This window comes from Erythrolamprus reginae, chromosome 9 (assembly GCF_031021105.1).
Source record: "Erythrolamprus reginae isolate rEryReg1 chromosome 9, rEryReg1.hap1, whole genome shotgun sequence".
NCBI lineage: Eukaryota > Metazoa > Chordata > Lepidosauria > Squamata > Dipsadidae > Erythrolamprus > Erythrolamprus reginae.
Window position 1 is genome coordinate 13,230,513 of NC_091958.1, and position 15,666 is coordinate 13,246,178.

A 15,666-nucleotide genomic window follows, 5' to 3' on the forward strand; every position below is an offset into this window, starting at 1 on the left:
TGGGGAGGAATGAGGCATGAATGCTGCTGCATCTGGTTATGACCTATAAAGCCCTTCATGGCATCGGACCAGAATATCTCAGGGACCGCCTTCTGCCGCACGAATCCCAGCGACCAGTTAGGTCCCACAGAGTGGGCCTTCTCCGGGTCCCGTCGACTAAACAATGTCATTTGGCGGGACCCAGGGGAAGAGCCTTCCTTGTGGCGGCCCCGACCCTCTGGAACCTACTCCCCCCAGATATCAGAGTTGCCCCCACCCTCCTCGCCTTTCGTAAGCTCCTTAAAACCCACCTCTGTCGTCAGGCATGGGGGAACTGAGATATTTCCTTCCCTCTAGGCTTATAAAATGTATGCATGGTATGTCTGTATGTATGATTGGTTTCTTAAATTGGGGTTTTTTACATTACTTTTAATATTAGATTTGTTCATATTGTCTTTTTACTGTTGTTAGCCGCCCCGAGTCTGCGGAGAGGGGCAGCATACAAATCTAATAAATAAATGAATGAATGAATGAATGAGTGAATGAGTGAATGAATGAATGAATGAATGAACGAACGAACAAACAAACAAACAAACAAACAAATAAATAAATAAATAAATAAATAAATAAATAAATCAGATTCCAGTCCAATTCTCTCAGCCAAGGTTCGATTTATTATCAGAGCCATGTTGGTCACATTGTTGCCACTCCAACACTAACTTCCTTCCAGTTCCCAACCCAGGTTGAGGTTCTTCCCACATCCCGAAACCCACAAGTTCATCACGAAGATCAGTCCGAGTGTAGGGATTTCACTGACTTCCTCTTGCTTCAGTTGATGCAGAACAAAAGATGACCTTGGACTCCAAGAAAGAAATTTGTTGTGACTAATAACTTTTTCCTTCTCATGCAGCTACCCCTCCCAGTTCCCCTAATATTATTCTCCTGTCAGTGACACCTAGAAGTATTTATATATATCATTGGGACTTGCAGTTTGACAAAGCCTAGTTGAGCAGCATTTTATGCACACCAGATTACCCAAAGCAAGGAAGAGTTGGCGCACAGAAAGCAGTGTGGGATATAATGAGCACTGAAGATAAAAAGCTGCATTGCCTTTGACGAGAACGTGGCCTTTCAGTGCAGAAAAGTGACATCTTGGTTGGGTCACAAGGGTACAGGATCCCCTTCCCAGTTAATAAATGTGCCAGTATCTTTCTCAGAGAGATGGCCAAGGGTTCTCACAGTAGCTCGCAAACTCTGCTCCATTGTCAGTGGGGGTGTTCCCTGTGGGGGGGAAAATAGACAAAGGATAAAAGAAGTTCAAAAGAACGCCTTAAAGCCTAGGTAACATCAAATGACAGTGAATTCCTTAACAGCCAATGGAATCAAAACAGAAACTCCTGAACTCATCATGCCTCCTGGAACTAAATAAGGATGAGTACCGAGGCATTGTAGTTGGATCGCAGCCAGATCCTCTGACCATAGTTCCCTCTAAACTGAGCAGTGAGCAATCGCTCACTTAAAAATCATCATCAACTCAGAGTTTTCCAAACCTGCCCAGAAGCCGAGAGGGAAAGAGTGAGAGGGAAGGAGAGAGAGAGGAAGAGAGAGAAACAGATAGAAAAAAGAGAGGAAGGAAAAGAGAAAGAAAAAGAATGGGAGTAAGGAAAAGAGAAAGAAAATCAAAGTCTAGCTTGAAACTAGCTCAACTATTTAAGTGGCATTTTGATATTGATAGAGTTGCCCTATTATGAGCTCACTGTTATAGACACACACTACAGTATTTTATTTTGAAATTCTCTGAGGCAAAACAGGGTGGGTTTTTTATTTATTTATTTGTTTGTTTGTTTGTTTGTTTGTTTGTTTAATATTTCTGTGCCGCCCAGTCCCAAAAGGACTGCCGCTCAGACACTATACTTTTCCGCCCCCCCCCAAAAAAAAATTAGAGGGAACACTGCCTCTGACAACAGACTTTGAGCCAAATGAACTGGGTCCATCTGGGCATGATAGACCTGTGTGGTTGTCAGAGGAGTCAGACAGTGAGGAGAAGGGAGAAATAGGGGGTTAGGATCCTGGAGAGGCTATAAAACCCCCCAACTGGGGCTTTGCCTGGGTCGGTGGAGGAAGAGGAGATGAGGGATCCTATCTTGGATGCCAGTGTGAGAAGGATGTGGGGGAGGCAAGAGCAATTATGCAGATTCAGAAGGAGGACTTGAGCACAGCTGTGTGCAGTCTGTACTCCCAGGGTGTATATAAGGGGGAAGGAGTTGGGAGGTTCCCTTTGCAGAAAACCAACATTTCATCCTTCGAAGGAAGAGAGCATATGAAGAGTTTTGGCCTGTTGTTCAAACAAACCTTGCTGCGGTTCTGGACAATTATAGGGTGAAAGCAGTGAAGGGCTACCAAAAAATTTTACTACCACACTACCACATCTTTCAGTGCAAATTGGGTGCTCTGGGGTGGAGCTCCATTTTCTCTATCCCACTGTATTCCCCCCTGTCCAGGCAGTAGCCCACCCCTGGGTTAAAGAATCTTGTGAGTAATTCTTGGCTTTGAAACCATTTGTTTGGGAATCTATCTTATCAACTCTGCCTCCTGCCTGAACTTTGGCAGTTGAAAGACATTCTTTGGTTCTAATTTGTGCTTCACAGCAAACCTTATTGTAAATAGATCATTTCATTTCAAAACCTTGTTTCTGAGCATTAATTGGAGATTAATTACTGGTCCATTGCCACGTGAGAAACAAGAATGAGGTACCACTGTAATTAAAAAAAAACCTTTTTTCCGTGATGGCCACAAGTAGCACACAGAGCCATATTGGAAAGCACATGAAGCATTGCTCTATGTCAGCTCCAGAGTGCATGTGCATAATGAGCTGATTTTCACCCTTGAAGAAGGCCATTTTCACCCTCTGGAGTCTTGAGGAGGCTTCCCTGAAGCCTCTGGAGAATGAAAAACGGCCCAACGGGCCATCAGAACTTTGGAAAGTTTTTTACCACCACCACCCCAGTCTTCAGGAACATGGAGGGCTTGTGCATGCATGTGTGTGGGAAGGGAGGGCATTGCATTATGGGTGTGGACACACATTTGCCCTTTTGGCCCCCAAGCAAAAAAATGTTCGCTATTGTTCTGCCGGGCTCTCTGATAGGAGTCTCCCAAAAATTCAACGGTACAAATTTCAGACACACACACGTTTGAAAATTCAAAACAATGTTCTTTATCACAAAATTCAAAAGAAATAAAGCACCCTTTTTGTATTGCAAAGAGCACTCATCCCAAAACAACCTTGTAGGCTGTACAATCCCCTTAATCAATCCTTAAGTACTTAGCTAGCAGCTGTGAAGGAACGTCACAGCCCTCCTTCTTCCAACGAAGTGAGACACACACACTTTGCTCTGCTTTGGTTTCAAAGGCGTGAAAAATCAACAAAGTCCAGAAAACAGCAAAACATGGTCCTGAAGAACTGCGATCAGATAATCTTCCACAACGGCCAAACCAACACGCTGCTATTTATATCAGCAGCGCTAATTACTAGAGCCCCTCCCAAACACAGGTGGCCTCTCTTATCTCCTGTAATATTTCCTCAATTGGTCTCTTCTACGCATAACTCTCCGCCTGCATGGGTCTAAGACTTCCGCCTCCGAATCGACCGAAGATAATGGAGATTGGCTTCCTGGGCTGTGTGCCAAGCCCCCCTCTTCCAAGTCACCCCCACCTTTTTCTTCATCTGAGGAAACTGCACTACCTGCCTCTGTCGGCAATAAAACAGGGCTATGACATGTTGATGTTTCCCCTGCATCCACCTCCACATTCCTTGGGGCAGGAGCTGGGCCAGAGCCAAGCACAATAGCTATCACCGCCCTATCCCCATAGCAGCTAACATAAATTCTCTGATAGTAATGGAGAAATGTTAAATCCCAAAATATAATATTCTGGTGATCACAGATATGTTCAGATTCCTTCAGGACCATCTTGAACCTCATCTGAAACCACAGGATTCCAGGGGCACATCTGGCTGTTTCTAGAATTCGAATCTATCATAGTATTTGGTACATATTATTTCAGACACTGCCTGATTTAAGATGAAACTCTCTCAAGAAAAATCCAAGTGTTATTTCCTGAAATTGTTGAGAAAATAATAATAATAATAATAATAATAATAATAATAATAATAATAATAATAATAATAAATTTATTGTCATTGTCAAAGCAACGAATTGTCATTGGCAACGAAAGTCGTGTAACACCCAGAGACCAGTCCCACTATACATAAAATCAGAATAGGTAAATTTAAAAATAGAATAAAATGTCTTACCCACTACAAAATTCCCCACCCTGAACCACTCAACCATCTACATGACAAACTGAGTAATATTGTCCAACAGTTCACTGATGGTGACCCTGCTGGACCATCCCTAGAATGGCAAGAGTATTTTTATTTTTATTTTTTGGAACCTTCCATTTCTAGTAGAGATAATTTGGTCCATATTTGTTTTCACTGTATAAAATTCAGGGGATCCAATTTGCTTACCATCATATTCCCCATGTCAGTCTGTACCCATCCAGGATGCAACGCAATACACAAGATGTCATCTTTGGCAAGATACAAGGACTGGCATTTGGAGAGCATATTCAGGGCACTCTATGAGGAAGAGGAGGGAAAGGAAGATAAATGAATGCTTCATCTAACTTCTCAAGGATGGCAGACCATTCAAATGTGCTCTTCCCTGCTTGGGATAACAACATTTCGGACATAAATACATTTATTTATTTATTTTATTTATTTATTTATTTATTTTGTCCAATACACAATGAGTGTTTCAGTGGGTATACACATAGGAAAATACATAATGAAGGTTATAGAGGATATAATCATAGTAAAATATATCTAAGAAAGAATAGAAGAGAAGATATAGGAATAAAACATATCAATGAAAGAATAGAAGAAGAGATATAGGAATAGAAGAAAGGTATAGGAGATATAGGAGAGCAATAGGACAGGGGACGGAAGGCACTCTAGTGCACTTGTATTTGCCCCTTACTGACCTCTTAGGAATCTGGATAGGTCAACCATGGATAATCTAAGGGGGTTTGGGGATGTCCAGAGATACTTTACGAGAAGAGCTCTCCATTCTTCTACTTGTAAAATAATATCTTACGCAACCAGACTTGAAATCCTAGGCTTAGAACTATGTTGCTTTAAACACGACCTAAGCATAGCCCATAAAATCATCTGCTACAACATCCTTCCTGCCAACGACTACTTCAGCTTCGATCACAACAATACATGAGCACATAACAGATACAAACTCAAAGTAAACCGCTCCAAACTCGACTGTAGGAAATACGACTTTAGCAACTGAGTAGTTAATGCATGGAACTCACTACCTGACTCTGTAGTATCATCACCTAACCCCCAAAACTTTACCCTTCGACTTTCCACCGTTGACCTCTCCCAATTCCTAAGAGGTCAGTAAGGGGCGTGCATAAAAGCCCCAGCGTGCCTACCTTCCCCTGTCCTAATGTTTCTCTATTATTAGCACCAATATCATGTATATAAATATTGTTATATCTTTGTATACCACCAATACGTACTTGACAAAAATAAGTAAATAAATAACAGAATTGACCTTTACATTCTCAGATCATGGGTTCATCTGTACCTTACTACAGCGATAAGCAATGATGTGGCCCCGCTGCCATTCAAGGACGTTTGTGATGGAACCTGCTTCACTGGAAAAGTTGATGATGGCAGCTTTGCTGCAGCTCATGCCTTTCAGGGGACTTTGTTTAGCCGCCTTCCTCAGCAGAGGAATAAACACCTGGAGGATGAACAGAAGAAATGAAGGACAGTCAAACTTTCTGTAAGAAAATTAGAATAGAGCATAGCGTGACAGAGCACAACAGAACAGAGGGACCTAGGAAGTAGTAGTAGTAGTAGTAGTAGTAGTAGTAGTAGTAGTAGTAGTAGTAATAACAACAACAACAACAAACAACAATACTAGTACTTGTTCTGTCTGGGTTCCCCCAGACCTCAACACCAACTGGAAAAAACAGCCAGACACTCTGGTAAAAGCCAAAAGTAGTTTATAACTGGAAAAAATAAGCACAGAGGAAAACCTGTTCTTCCCAACAGACAGGATATAATACGGTACAGCAGGGTCCTGATGTCCAGACAATACAGCAAGCTTCTTGCTGGCACCCCCCCCCCCCCCAAGGTTTCAATAGGCAAAGGCACAAACCAGGATTCCAAGACGCCAAAGTTCACAGTCAGGTCCCACGACTCTCAAAGATAAAACTCCACAAGCCAGGAAGGGTGGGTCTGCCTTTTAGCCTTTCCCAAGAGCACCACACCCAAACCCAGCTGCTGCCACTTTAATGCTGAAAGTATTTAGCCAATTGACTCCGTCTCTGATTAGCTCTTCGTTGTCGCAGATCAATTATGGCTTGTGCACTTTCCTCTAAGGAATCCAGGCTGCTTGCTGAGGAGAGCTCCCCCTGGTGGGACTCTGGCTGTCCTCCCTCTTCTTCAGCCTGGGATTCCTCCTCGTCTGTCTGCACCTCCTGTTCCTCAGCCTCTCCCTCTGAGCTGGAAACCGACAGAAGGTCAGCCGTTCCCGGAGGGGCCTCAGACGGAACCACAACAAGTACTAATATTAAAATATTAAAATATTAAAATATTAAAATATTAAAATATTAAAATATTTATTAAAATATTAAAATATTAAAATATTAAAATATTAAAATATTAAAATATTAAAATATTAAAATATTAAAATATTAAAATATTAAAATATTAAAATATTAAAATATTAAAATATTAAAATATTAAAATATTTATTAAAATATTAAAATATTAAAATATTAAAATATTAAAATATTAAAATATTAAAATATTAAAATATTAAAATATTAAAATATTAAAATATTAAAATATTAAAATATTAAAATATTAAAATATTAAAATATTAAAATATTAAAATATTAAAATATTAAAATATTAAAATATTAAAATATTAAAATATTAAAATATTAAAATATTAAAATATTAAAATATTAAAATATTAAAATATTAAAATATTAAAATATTAAAATATTAAAATATTAAAATATTAAAATTAATATGAAAACAAATACTAATATTACTACTACTAATAATAATAATAACAACAACAACAAAACAACAATACGAATATGAATACTAATATTACTACTACTACTACTAATAATAATAATAATAATAACAACAACAACAAAACAACAATACTAGTACTAATATTTACTTCCTTCCTTCCTTCCTTCCTTCCTTCCTTTCTTTCATTCTTTCTTTCTTTTTAGGAAACAGTTTTATTGAAATTATATACAATTAAAAAGACGGTACATAATCTGTGGTATCCATTTCGTATTTCTATAAACTGATCTTGTATTGTACAATTGTCTTGAAACAAACAAGGACCTGACACAAAAGGGAGAAAAAAAGAAAGAAAGAATAGAAAGAAAATGAAAAACACATAAGAACGTGTAACAAACACGCCCCCTGCTGTCTATTTGGACAGCTAATCCATTTATCATTTGTATTATTTTACAACACTCAATACCAACCGTTTTCATTTAGCTTTATCTAAAGCCTCTCCCCCTATATTTATATACATATTCTCATTCATAATTTCTACAATAGCCATTTTGTATTTTTATAACTGTTTAACATAATACTCCTTTATACAGCTTTATTCTGCTTCTGTTTTTCTACCCAATTATAAAATTCCGTCCATACTTCATAATACAGTGTTCCCTCAATTTTCGCGGGTTCAAACTTCGCGAATCGCCTATACCACGGTTTTTAAAAAAATATTAATTAAAAAATACTTCACGTTTTTCCCCCTATACCACGGTTTTTCCCACCCGATGACATCATATGTCATCGCCAAAGTAATAATTTTTGCAAATAAATAACAAAAAAAATAATTATTGTTAATAAATAATTATATTTATAAATATCAGGATCACTAAGTGTCTTATTCAATGGTGAGTACCAGTAATAATGGTGAGTAAATGGTTGTTAAGGGAATGGGAAATGGTAATTTAAGGGTTTAAAGTGTTAAGGGATGGCTTGTGATACTGTCCATAGCCAAAAATGGTGTATTTACTTCCGCATCTCTACTTCGCGGAAATTCGACTTTCGCGGGCGGTCTCAGAACGCATCCCCCGCGGAAATCGAGGGAACACTGTATTTTGAATCATCCTTCTCTTTCAGTTCTTGCATCATGTCATCTAGCTCTGCACAGTCAAATATTTTTTTTAAAATAATAATTATCTTGTCCTTTAATCTAACCAAATGGAACCCCCAGCGTCCCTCTTTCTATCAATGCAATTCTTCCATCTTCTAACTGTAGTCTATCACAGTCTGAGCAGCTACTGGGTAGCATTTCTAATCAGATCCTGATATCCTATTCTTCAAGGAGTTCAGAGAGCTCAGGGTCCATATTTTTAAAACCATGAATCAGGGGAGGCGGGGTGGTTGAGCGGAGTGTGAGAAAGTGGACCAGAGTTCTTCAGGGAATTTCCTGGACAAAGTTCAGCCTTACCCTGGAATTCCTTAATCCGGGTGGAGTTGGGGGGAGGACCCAGACAAGTCAAAACATGTTGTATGGAATGCCTGCATCTTAATTTTCTATCGAGTCCAAGGGGCTTGAAAGTTTCCTTACCTGGACAACAGTCATGGGCCCAATCACATTGGTTCTGTAGATCTCAGCCATGCTCTCTGGTGTTTCCGTCTCCATGCTGCTGATATTTATAATCCCTGCATTATTAATCAGGAGGTTCAATCCAGCCCCTTTTAGGCATTTGGTGACTTTGGCAGCAGCTGCCTTGATGCTGGATGGATCGGTTGTGTCTTACGTGGAGGGGAAAATAAAGGTAGATTACTCCATCTCCAACTTTGCATACTGCACTGTGATCCAATAAATATAATAATAATAATAACAACAACAACAACAGAGTTGGAAGGGACCTTGGAGGTCTTCTAGTCCAACCCCCTGCTTAGGCAGGAAACCCTACTCTACTTCAGACAGATGGTTATCCAACATCTTAAAAACTTCCAGTGTTGGAGCATTCACAATTTCTGGAGGCAAGCTGTTTCACGGATTTATTTATTTTATTTTATTTATTTTATTTATTTTATTTATTTTATTTATTTTATTTATTTTATTTATTTTATTTATTTTATTTATTTTATTTATTTTATTTATTTTATTTATTTTATTTATTTTATTTATTTTATTTATTTTATTTATTTTATTTATTTTATTTATTTTATTTATTTTATTTATTTTATTTATTTTACTTATTTTACTTATTTTACTTATTTTATTTATTTTATTTATTTATTTTGTCCAATACAAATTGAAAGTTAAGGAGAATAAAAATGTGTAGTAGTAAATATCAGGGAAGGGATAGAAGAAGAGATATGGATTAATTGTTCTAACTGTCAGGAAATTTCTCCTTAGTTCTAAGTTGCTTCTCTCCTTGTTCAGCGTCCACCCATTGCTTCTTGTTCTACCCTCAGGTGCTTTGGAAAATAGCTTGACTCCTTCTTCTTTGTGGCAACCCCTGAGATATTGGAAGACTGCTATCATGTCTCCCCTGGTCCCTCTCTTCATCAAACTAGCCATGACCAGTTCTTGCAACTGTTCTTCATATGTTTTAGCCTCTAGACCCCTAATCATCTTTGTCACCCTTCTCTGCACTTTTTCTAGAGTCTCAACATCCTTTTTGAATCGTGGTGACCAAAACTGAATGCAGTATTCCAAGCGTGGCCTTACCAAGGCCTTATAAAGTGGTATTAACACTTCATGTGATCTTGATTCTATCCCTTTGTTAATGCAGCCTAGAACTGCGTTGGCTTTTTTGGCAGCTGCTGTACACGGCTGGCTCATATTTAAATGGTTGTCCACTATGACTCCAAGATCCCTCTCACAGTTACTACAGTTGAGCAATGTACCACATATACGGTACCTGTACATTTTGCTTTTCTTCCCTAAATGTAGAATCTTACTTTTTTCACCATTGAATTTCATTTGGTTAGATAGCGCCCATTGTTCAAGTTTGTCACAATCCTTCTGTATTTTGCACCTATCTTCTGGAGTGTTGGCTATTCCTGCCAGTTTGGTGTCATCTACAAATTTGATAAATTCCCAATCTATCCCCTTGTCCAAGTCATTGATGAAGATGTCGAAGAGTACTGGGCCTAAAATAGAGTCTTGGGGTGCTCCACTGGTTACATCCCTCCATGTAGATGTAGTTCCATTGAGCACTGGGTGTTGAGTGTGATTGGTTAGCTAGTTTTGAATCTATTGGGTGGTGTAGCTGTCCATCCCACATTCTTCTACTTTGTTTAGTAAAGGGTTATGGTCTACTTTGTCAAAAGCTTTGGTCTCCTTTGTCAAAAACATACTTGCATTTTGTTGAGCCTGCTCTTTCTATTTTCTCAGCTGCCTTTTGATAAAATGACATTCCTGTAGAAACATGTGAGAGTAATCTCAAGATTGCAGAGACTTGTCATCTACTTATGCTTTTGATGTTCTTCTCTAAGCCAATAAAGATAAGACAGTATCTGAGTTCATATCTTTTATTAAACCATGGACAGGGTAAAGCTTTGACCCGAAGCCATAATTTATTGAAATCTTCCTCCTCCCACTCTGAAATGGAATGTATGAAAGCAGCATGATTGACAGGTTTCTGTGTTGTGGTCGTGAATTTAATTAATGTTTGTAACCAGGGGTGGGTTCCTCCCAGCTTGCATGTGGCGAAGCAAAAAAACCTTGCCAAAACATGTGCATCCCTGTGCGCAATTTTGCTACCTGAACAGGTGCAGGAAGCATAGTTGTGCTCGACCCCGCACTCGTGTTCCAGACCCATGGAGCTGCGCACAATTAGGCATTCTGCCAGCAGCTCACCACTGATCGTCACTCTTATCAGATATTGAAACTACTAAACTCACCGCCAAGTTTTGGGTGAGAATCCCTCCCAATAATACCACCAAATTTGCTGCCAATACCACCTATCAGTTTGACAGAAATAGAAGAGAAAGTAGAAAATGTCTTAAGTTATCACCTGGATACTGATCTTCCAATGCACATTCCCAGCAAAATGCTTCTTTCTTTGCTGGTAGCAAATCAAGTTTGAGGACTTGTATACTGCACGAGTCAAAACGAGGGCTGTGAAAATACCTACAGACCCTTCACATCCTGGACATAAATTGTTTCAACGCCTTCCCTCAAAACGTCACTGTAGAGCACTAAACACCAAGACAACACAAGAACATTTTTTTCCCCAACACCGTCACTCTGCTAAACAAATAATCCCCTCAACACTGGCAAACTATTTACTAAGTCTGCACTACTATTAGTTCTAGTTTTTTCTCATCGTTCCTATCACCCATCTCCTCCCACTTAGACTATATAACTGTAACTTGTTGCTAGTATCCTTAAGATTTCTATTAATATTGATCGTTTCCTGATTGCTTATTTGACCCCTATGACATGGGGTCATAATTCTTGACAAATGTATATTTTCTTTTATGTACACTGAGAGCATATGCACCAAAGACAAATTCCTTGTGTTTGTAATCACACTTGGCCAATAAAGAATTCTATTCTATTCTATTCTATTCTATTCTACTCTACTCTACTCTACTCTACTCTACTCTACTCTATTCCATTCCATTCCATTCCATTCCATTCTATTCTGGAATCCATTTTGGGAATTCTGCCTAAAATGTATAAACCCATGATCGGTTGTGTCTCTGCATTTCAGTTATTTTCCCTCTCAGCTAAAGACAAACCAAAGGGATTTTCAGAATACATACCCAATGCCATGATGACAATTTGTGGGTGTTCAGCAGCCAAATTCTTCAGGTCCTGAAAGGGAAAAAAATTTAACAAACTTAGTGCCTTTTCTTTCATAATTCCACCTCTTACTATACTAGACGACAGAGAATCAACAGTAGAGACCTTCAAATTTCTAGGTTCTACTATAATCACAAGATCTAAAATGGACACCTAACATCAACAATATCATCAAGAAAGCACAACAAGGAAGGTTCTTTCTGCACCAACTCAGAAAGCTGATACAGTTTGCAGAGGAATGATTGAGTCGGTCATCTTGCCCTCTGTAACCGTCTGACTTGGTTCTGCAATCCAACAAGATGGACATGGACTTCAGAGGATAATGAGAATTACAGAAAAAATAATTGCTACCAACCTGTCTTCCATTGAGGACCGGTATACTGCACAAGTCTACCGCAACAGGTTCAAACTTAATATCAACCGCTCCAAACTTGACTGTAAAAAATATGACTTTAGCAATCGAGTTGTTGAAGCGTGGAACTCATTACCATAAGTGCACTAGTGTGCCTTCCGTCCCCTGTCCAATTGTCTCTCCTATATTTTATATATCTTTTCTCCCATCCATATATCCTTCCTCTACTCTTCATTGATGTATTCTATTCTCATATCTCTTCTTCTATCCCTTCCCTGATATTTGCTACTACACGTGTTTATTCTCCTTAACTTTCAATTTGTATTGGACAAAATAAATAAATAAAATAAATCAAAACGAGGGCTGTGAAAATATCTACAGACCCTTCACATCCTGGACATCAACTGTTTCATTTCCTACCCTCAAAACGTCGCTACAGAGCACTGCACACCAAGACAACGAGATACAAGAACAGGTTTTTCCCCGAACATCACCACTCTGCTAAACAAATAATTCCCTCAACACTATCAAACTATTTACTAAGTCTGCATTACTATTAATCTTCTCATTGTTCCCATCACCCATCTCCTCCCAAAAGTGACTCTATGATTGTTGCTTGTATCCGTACAATTTACATTGACTGGTTCCTAATATGTTTTAATTGCTTATTCGGGCCCGGAGTCCCGGACTATCATTAAGTGTTGTACCTTATGATGATCTACTGACCAATGGCACTGCTCATTCTCTCCCTCTGGCTTCCTGTTACATGATAGTAAAAGCAACTTCCCCTTGAGAGCTACAGTATATGCCTTGTAACCTTACTTTCCAGATAACTCTAATATATATAGATGCATATCTGTCTCTATCTCTATCTCTAATCTCTCACTATAGCTATAGCTATAGCTATATCATCTATCTCTATCTCATCTATATCTATCTATATCTATATTATTATTATTTATTAGATTTGTATGCCGCCCCTTTCCGCAGACTCGGGGTGGCTAACAACAGTAAAAAGACAACGTAAACAAATCTAATATTAAAAAATTCTAAAAACCCCAATTTAAGAGATCAGTCATACATACAGTCATACCATACATAAATTTTAAAAGCCTAGGGGAAGGAAATATTTCAATTCCCCCATGCCTGACGACAGAGGTGGGTTTTTAAGAGCTTACGAAAGGCAAGGAGGGTGGGGGTGACTCTGATATCTGGGGGGAGTTGATTCCATAGGGTCGGGGCCGCCACAGAGAAGGCTCTTCCCCTGGGTCCAGCCAAACAACATTGTTTAGTCGATGGGACCCAGAGAAGGCCAACTCTGTGGGACCTAACTGGTCGCTGGGATTCGTGCAGCAGAAGGCGGTCCCGGAGATATATCTATATCTATCTATATCTATATCAGTGTTTCCCAGCCTTGGCAATTTGAACATATTTGGACTTCAACTCCCAGAATTCTGGGAGTTGAAGTACAGATATCTTCAAGTTGCCAAGGTTGGAAAACACTGATCTATATCATCTATATCATCTATATCTATATTTATATCTGTAGACTAGATATAGACGTGGACATAGATGTATACCTATATCTACACCTACACCTATACCTATACCTATAATTACATACACATGCACATGCGTGCACACTCACACACATATATATACACATATATACATGATGGAGAAATAGATAGATAGATAGATAGATAGATAGATAGATAGATAGATAGATAGATAGATGATAGATAGATAGATAGATAGATAGATTGATAGATGATAGATAGATAGATGATAGATAGATGATAGATAGATAGATAGATAGATAGATGATAGATAGATAGATAGAAGATAGATAGAAGATAGATAGATAGATAGATAGATAGATAGATAGATAGATAGATAGATAGATAGATAGATAGATAGATAGATAGATAGATAGAAGATAGAAGATAGATAGATAGATAGATAGAGAGAGAGAGAGAGAGAGAGATGATAGATAGATAGATAGATAGATGATAGATAGATAGAAGATAGAAGATAGAAGATAGATAGATAGAGAGAGAGAGATAGATAGATGATAGATAGATAGATAGATGATAGATGATAGATAGATAGATAGATAGATAGATAGATAGATAGATAGATAGATAGATAGATAGATCCATCATGTCTAACCCAACCATGCCTGCACTATCACTACCTAGGAGATAAGCAAATTTCCATTACATAAAAACAAAATGTTCTTCCCACATAAAGTCAAAGCCACCCCAATTCTCACCTGAGCTCGGGGTCCAGCCGGGTCCCGGCAGGTGGCAAAGATCCATTTCGGGGGGTTGCTTTTCTTTACCAGCTGCCTGACCAGCTCCAATCCAAGTCCACGGTTAGAACCGGTCACCAGAACACTCTGCGGATTCAGTTGTTCCATCTCTCTCTTGCCAGACCAGGCTAACTAAGGAATGGCTTTGTGCCTGCCCTTAAGTAGTGCCGTAACTTAATTTGTTGCAATGCTTCCACCTATAGTATAACTCTTGCAGCAATACACCTGAAGATAAGTAAGAAGGAGGGATTTGGCAAACACCGCCAGGGTTTTACCCAATCTTGCATAGATTTTACTTCTTTTTTTCTTTCTTGATTTCTTTTTTCACATTTTGTGCAGCTGTTTCTTTTTTTGCTATGCTCAGTGTAGCAGTGGAAATAATGGGTTGGTGCCTGGAGGCTGTTGGGGTCTGGATGGGTGTTAACAGGCTCAGACTAAACCCCAACAAGACGGAGTGGCTGTGGGTTCTGCCTCCCAAGGACAGTTCCATCTGTCCGTCCATCACTTTGGGGGAGGAAACTTTTGACCCCCCTTCACAACTTGGTGTCTTCCTCAATCCACAGCTGACTTTAGAAAGTCATCTAAATCTGTGATTTTCCATCTTTTTTGAGCCGCGGCACATTTTTTACATTTACAAAATCCTGGGGCACGCCACCAACCAAAATGACCCAAAATTATTGTTGTGTATTGGAATAAATGAATAAATAAATAAACAAACAAACAAACAAACAAATAAATAAATGCATACATACATACATACATACATACATACATTCATACATACATACATACATACATACATACATACATACATACATTTATTGGATTTGTATGCTGCCCCTCTCCGGAGACTCTGGGCGGCCAACAGCGACAATAAAACAGTGTACAATAGTAATTTGGTAGTAGAAATGATTAAGAATCCATTAATATAAAAAACCAAACATACATACATACATACCATGCATAGAATTGTAAAGGCCTAGGGGGAAAGAGGATCTCAATTCCTCCATGCCTGGCGGCAGAGGTGGGTTTTAAGTTGTTTACGAAAGGCAAGGAGGGTGGGGGCAGTTCTAATCTCTTGGGGGAGTTGGTTCCAGAGGGCTGGGGCCGCCACAGAG

At 38.8% G+C, this 15,666-nt stretch overlaps 1 protein-coding gene across 1 annotated transcript; it reads right to left on the bottom strand.

The window, feature by feature from the left end:
* Positions 1–848: 848 nt before the first annotated feature.
* On the bottom strand, positions 849–14,659 carry LOC139171869 (C-signal-like). Its single transcript, XM_070760341.1, has 6 exons — positions 14,510–14,659; positions 11,843–11,894; positions 8,682–8,869; positions 5,640–5,798; positions 4,508–4,618; positions 849–1,260 (listed from the first exon to the last, which is right to left on the bottom strand). Exons 1-6 carry the CDS (start codon positions 14,654–14,656, stop codon positions 1,141–1,143), a joined length of 777 nt encoding a protein of 258 aa, XP_070616442.1. The 5' UTR covers positions 14,657–14,659; the 3' UTR covers positions 849–1,140.
* Between the last annotated feature and the right edge of the window lie 1,007 nt (positions 14,660–15,666).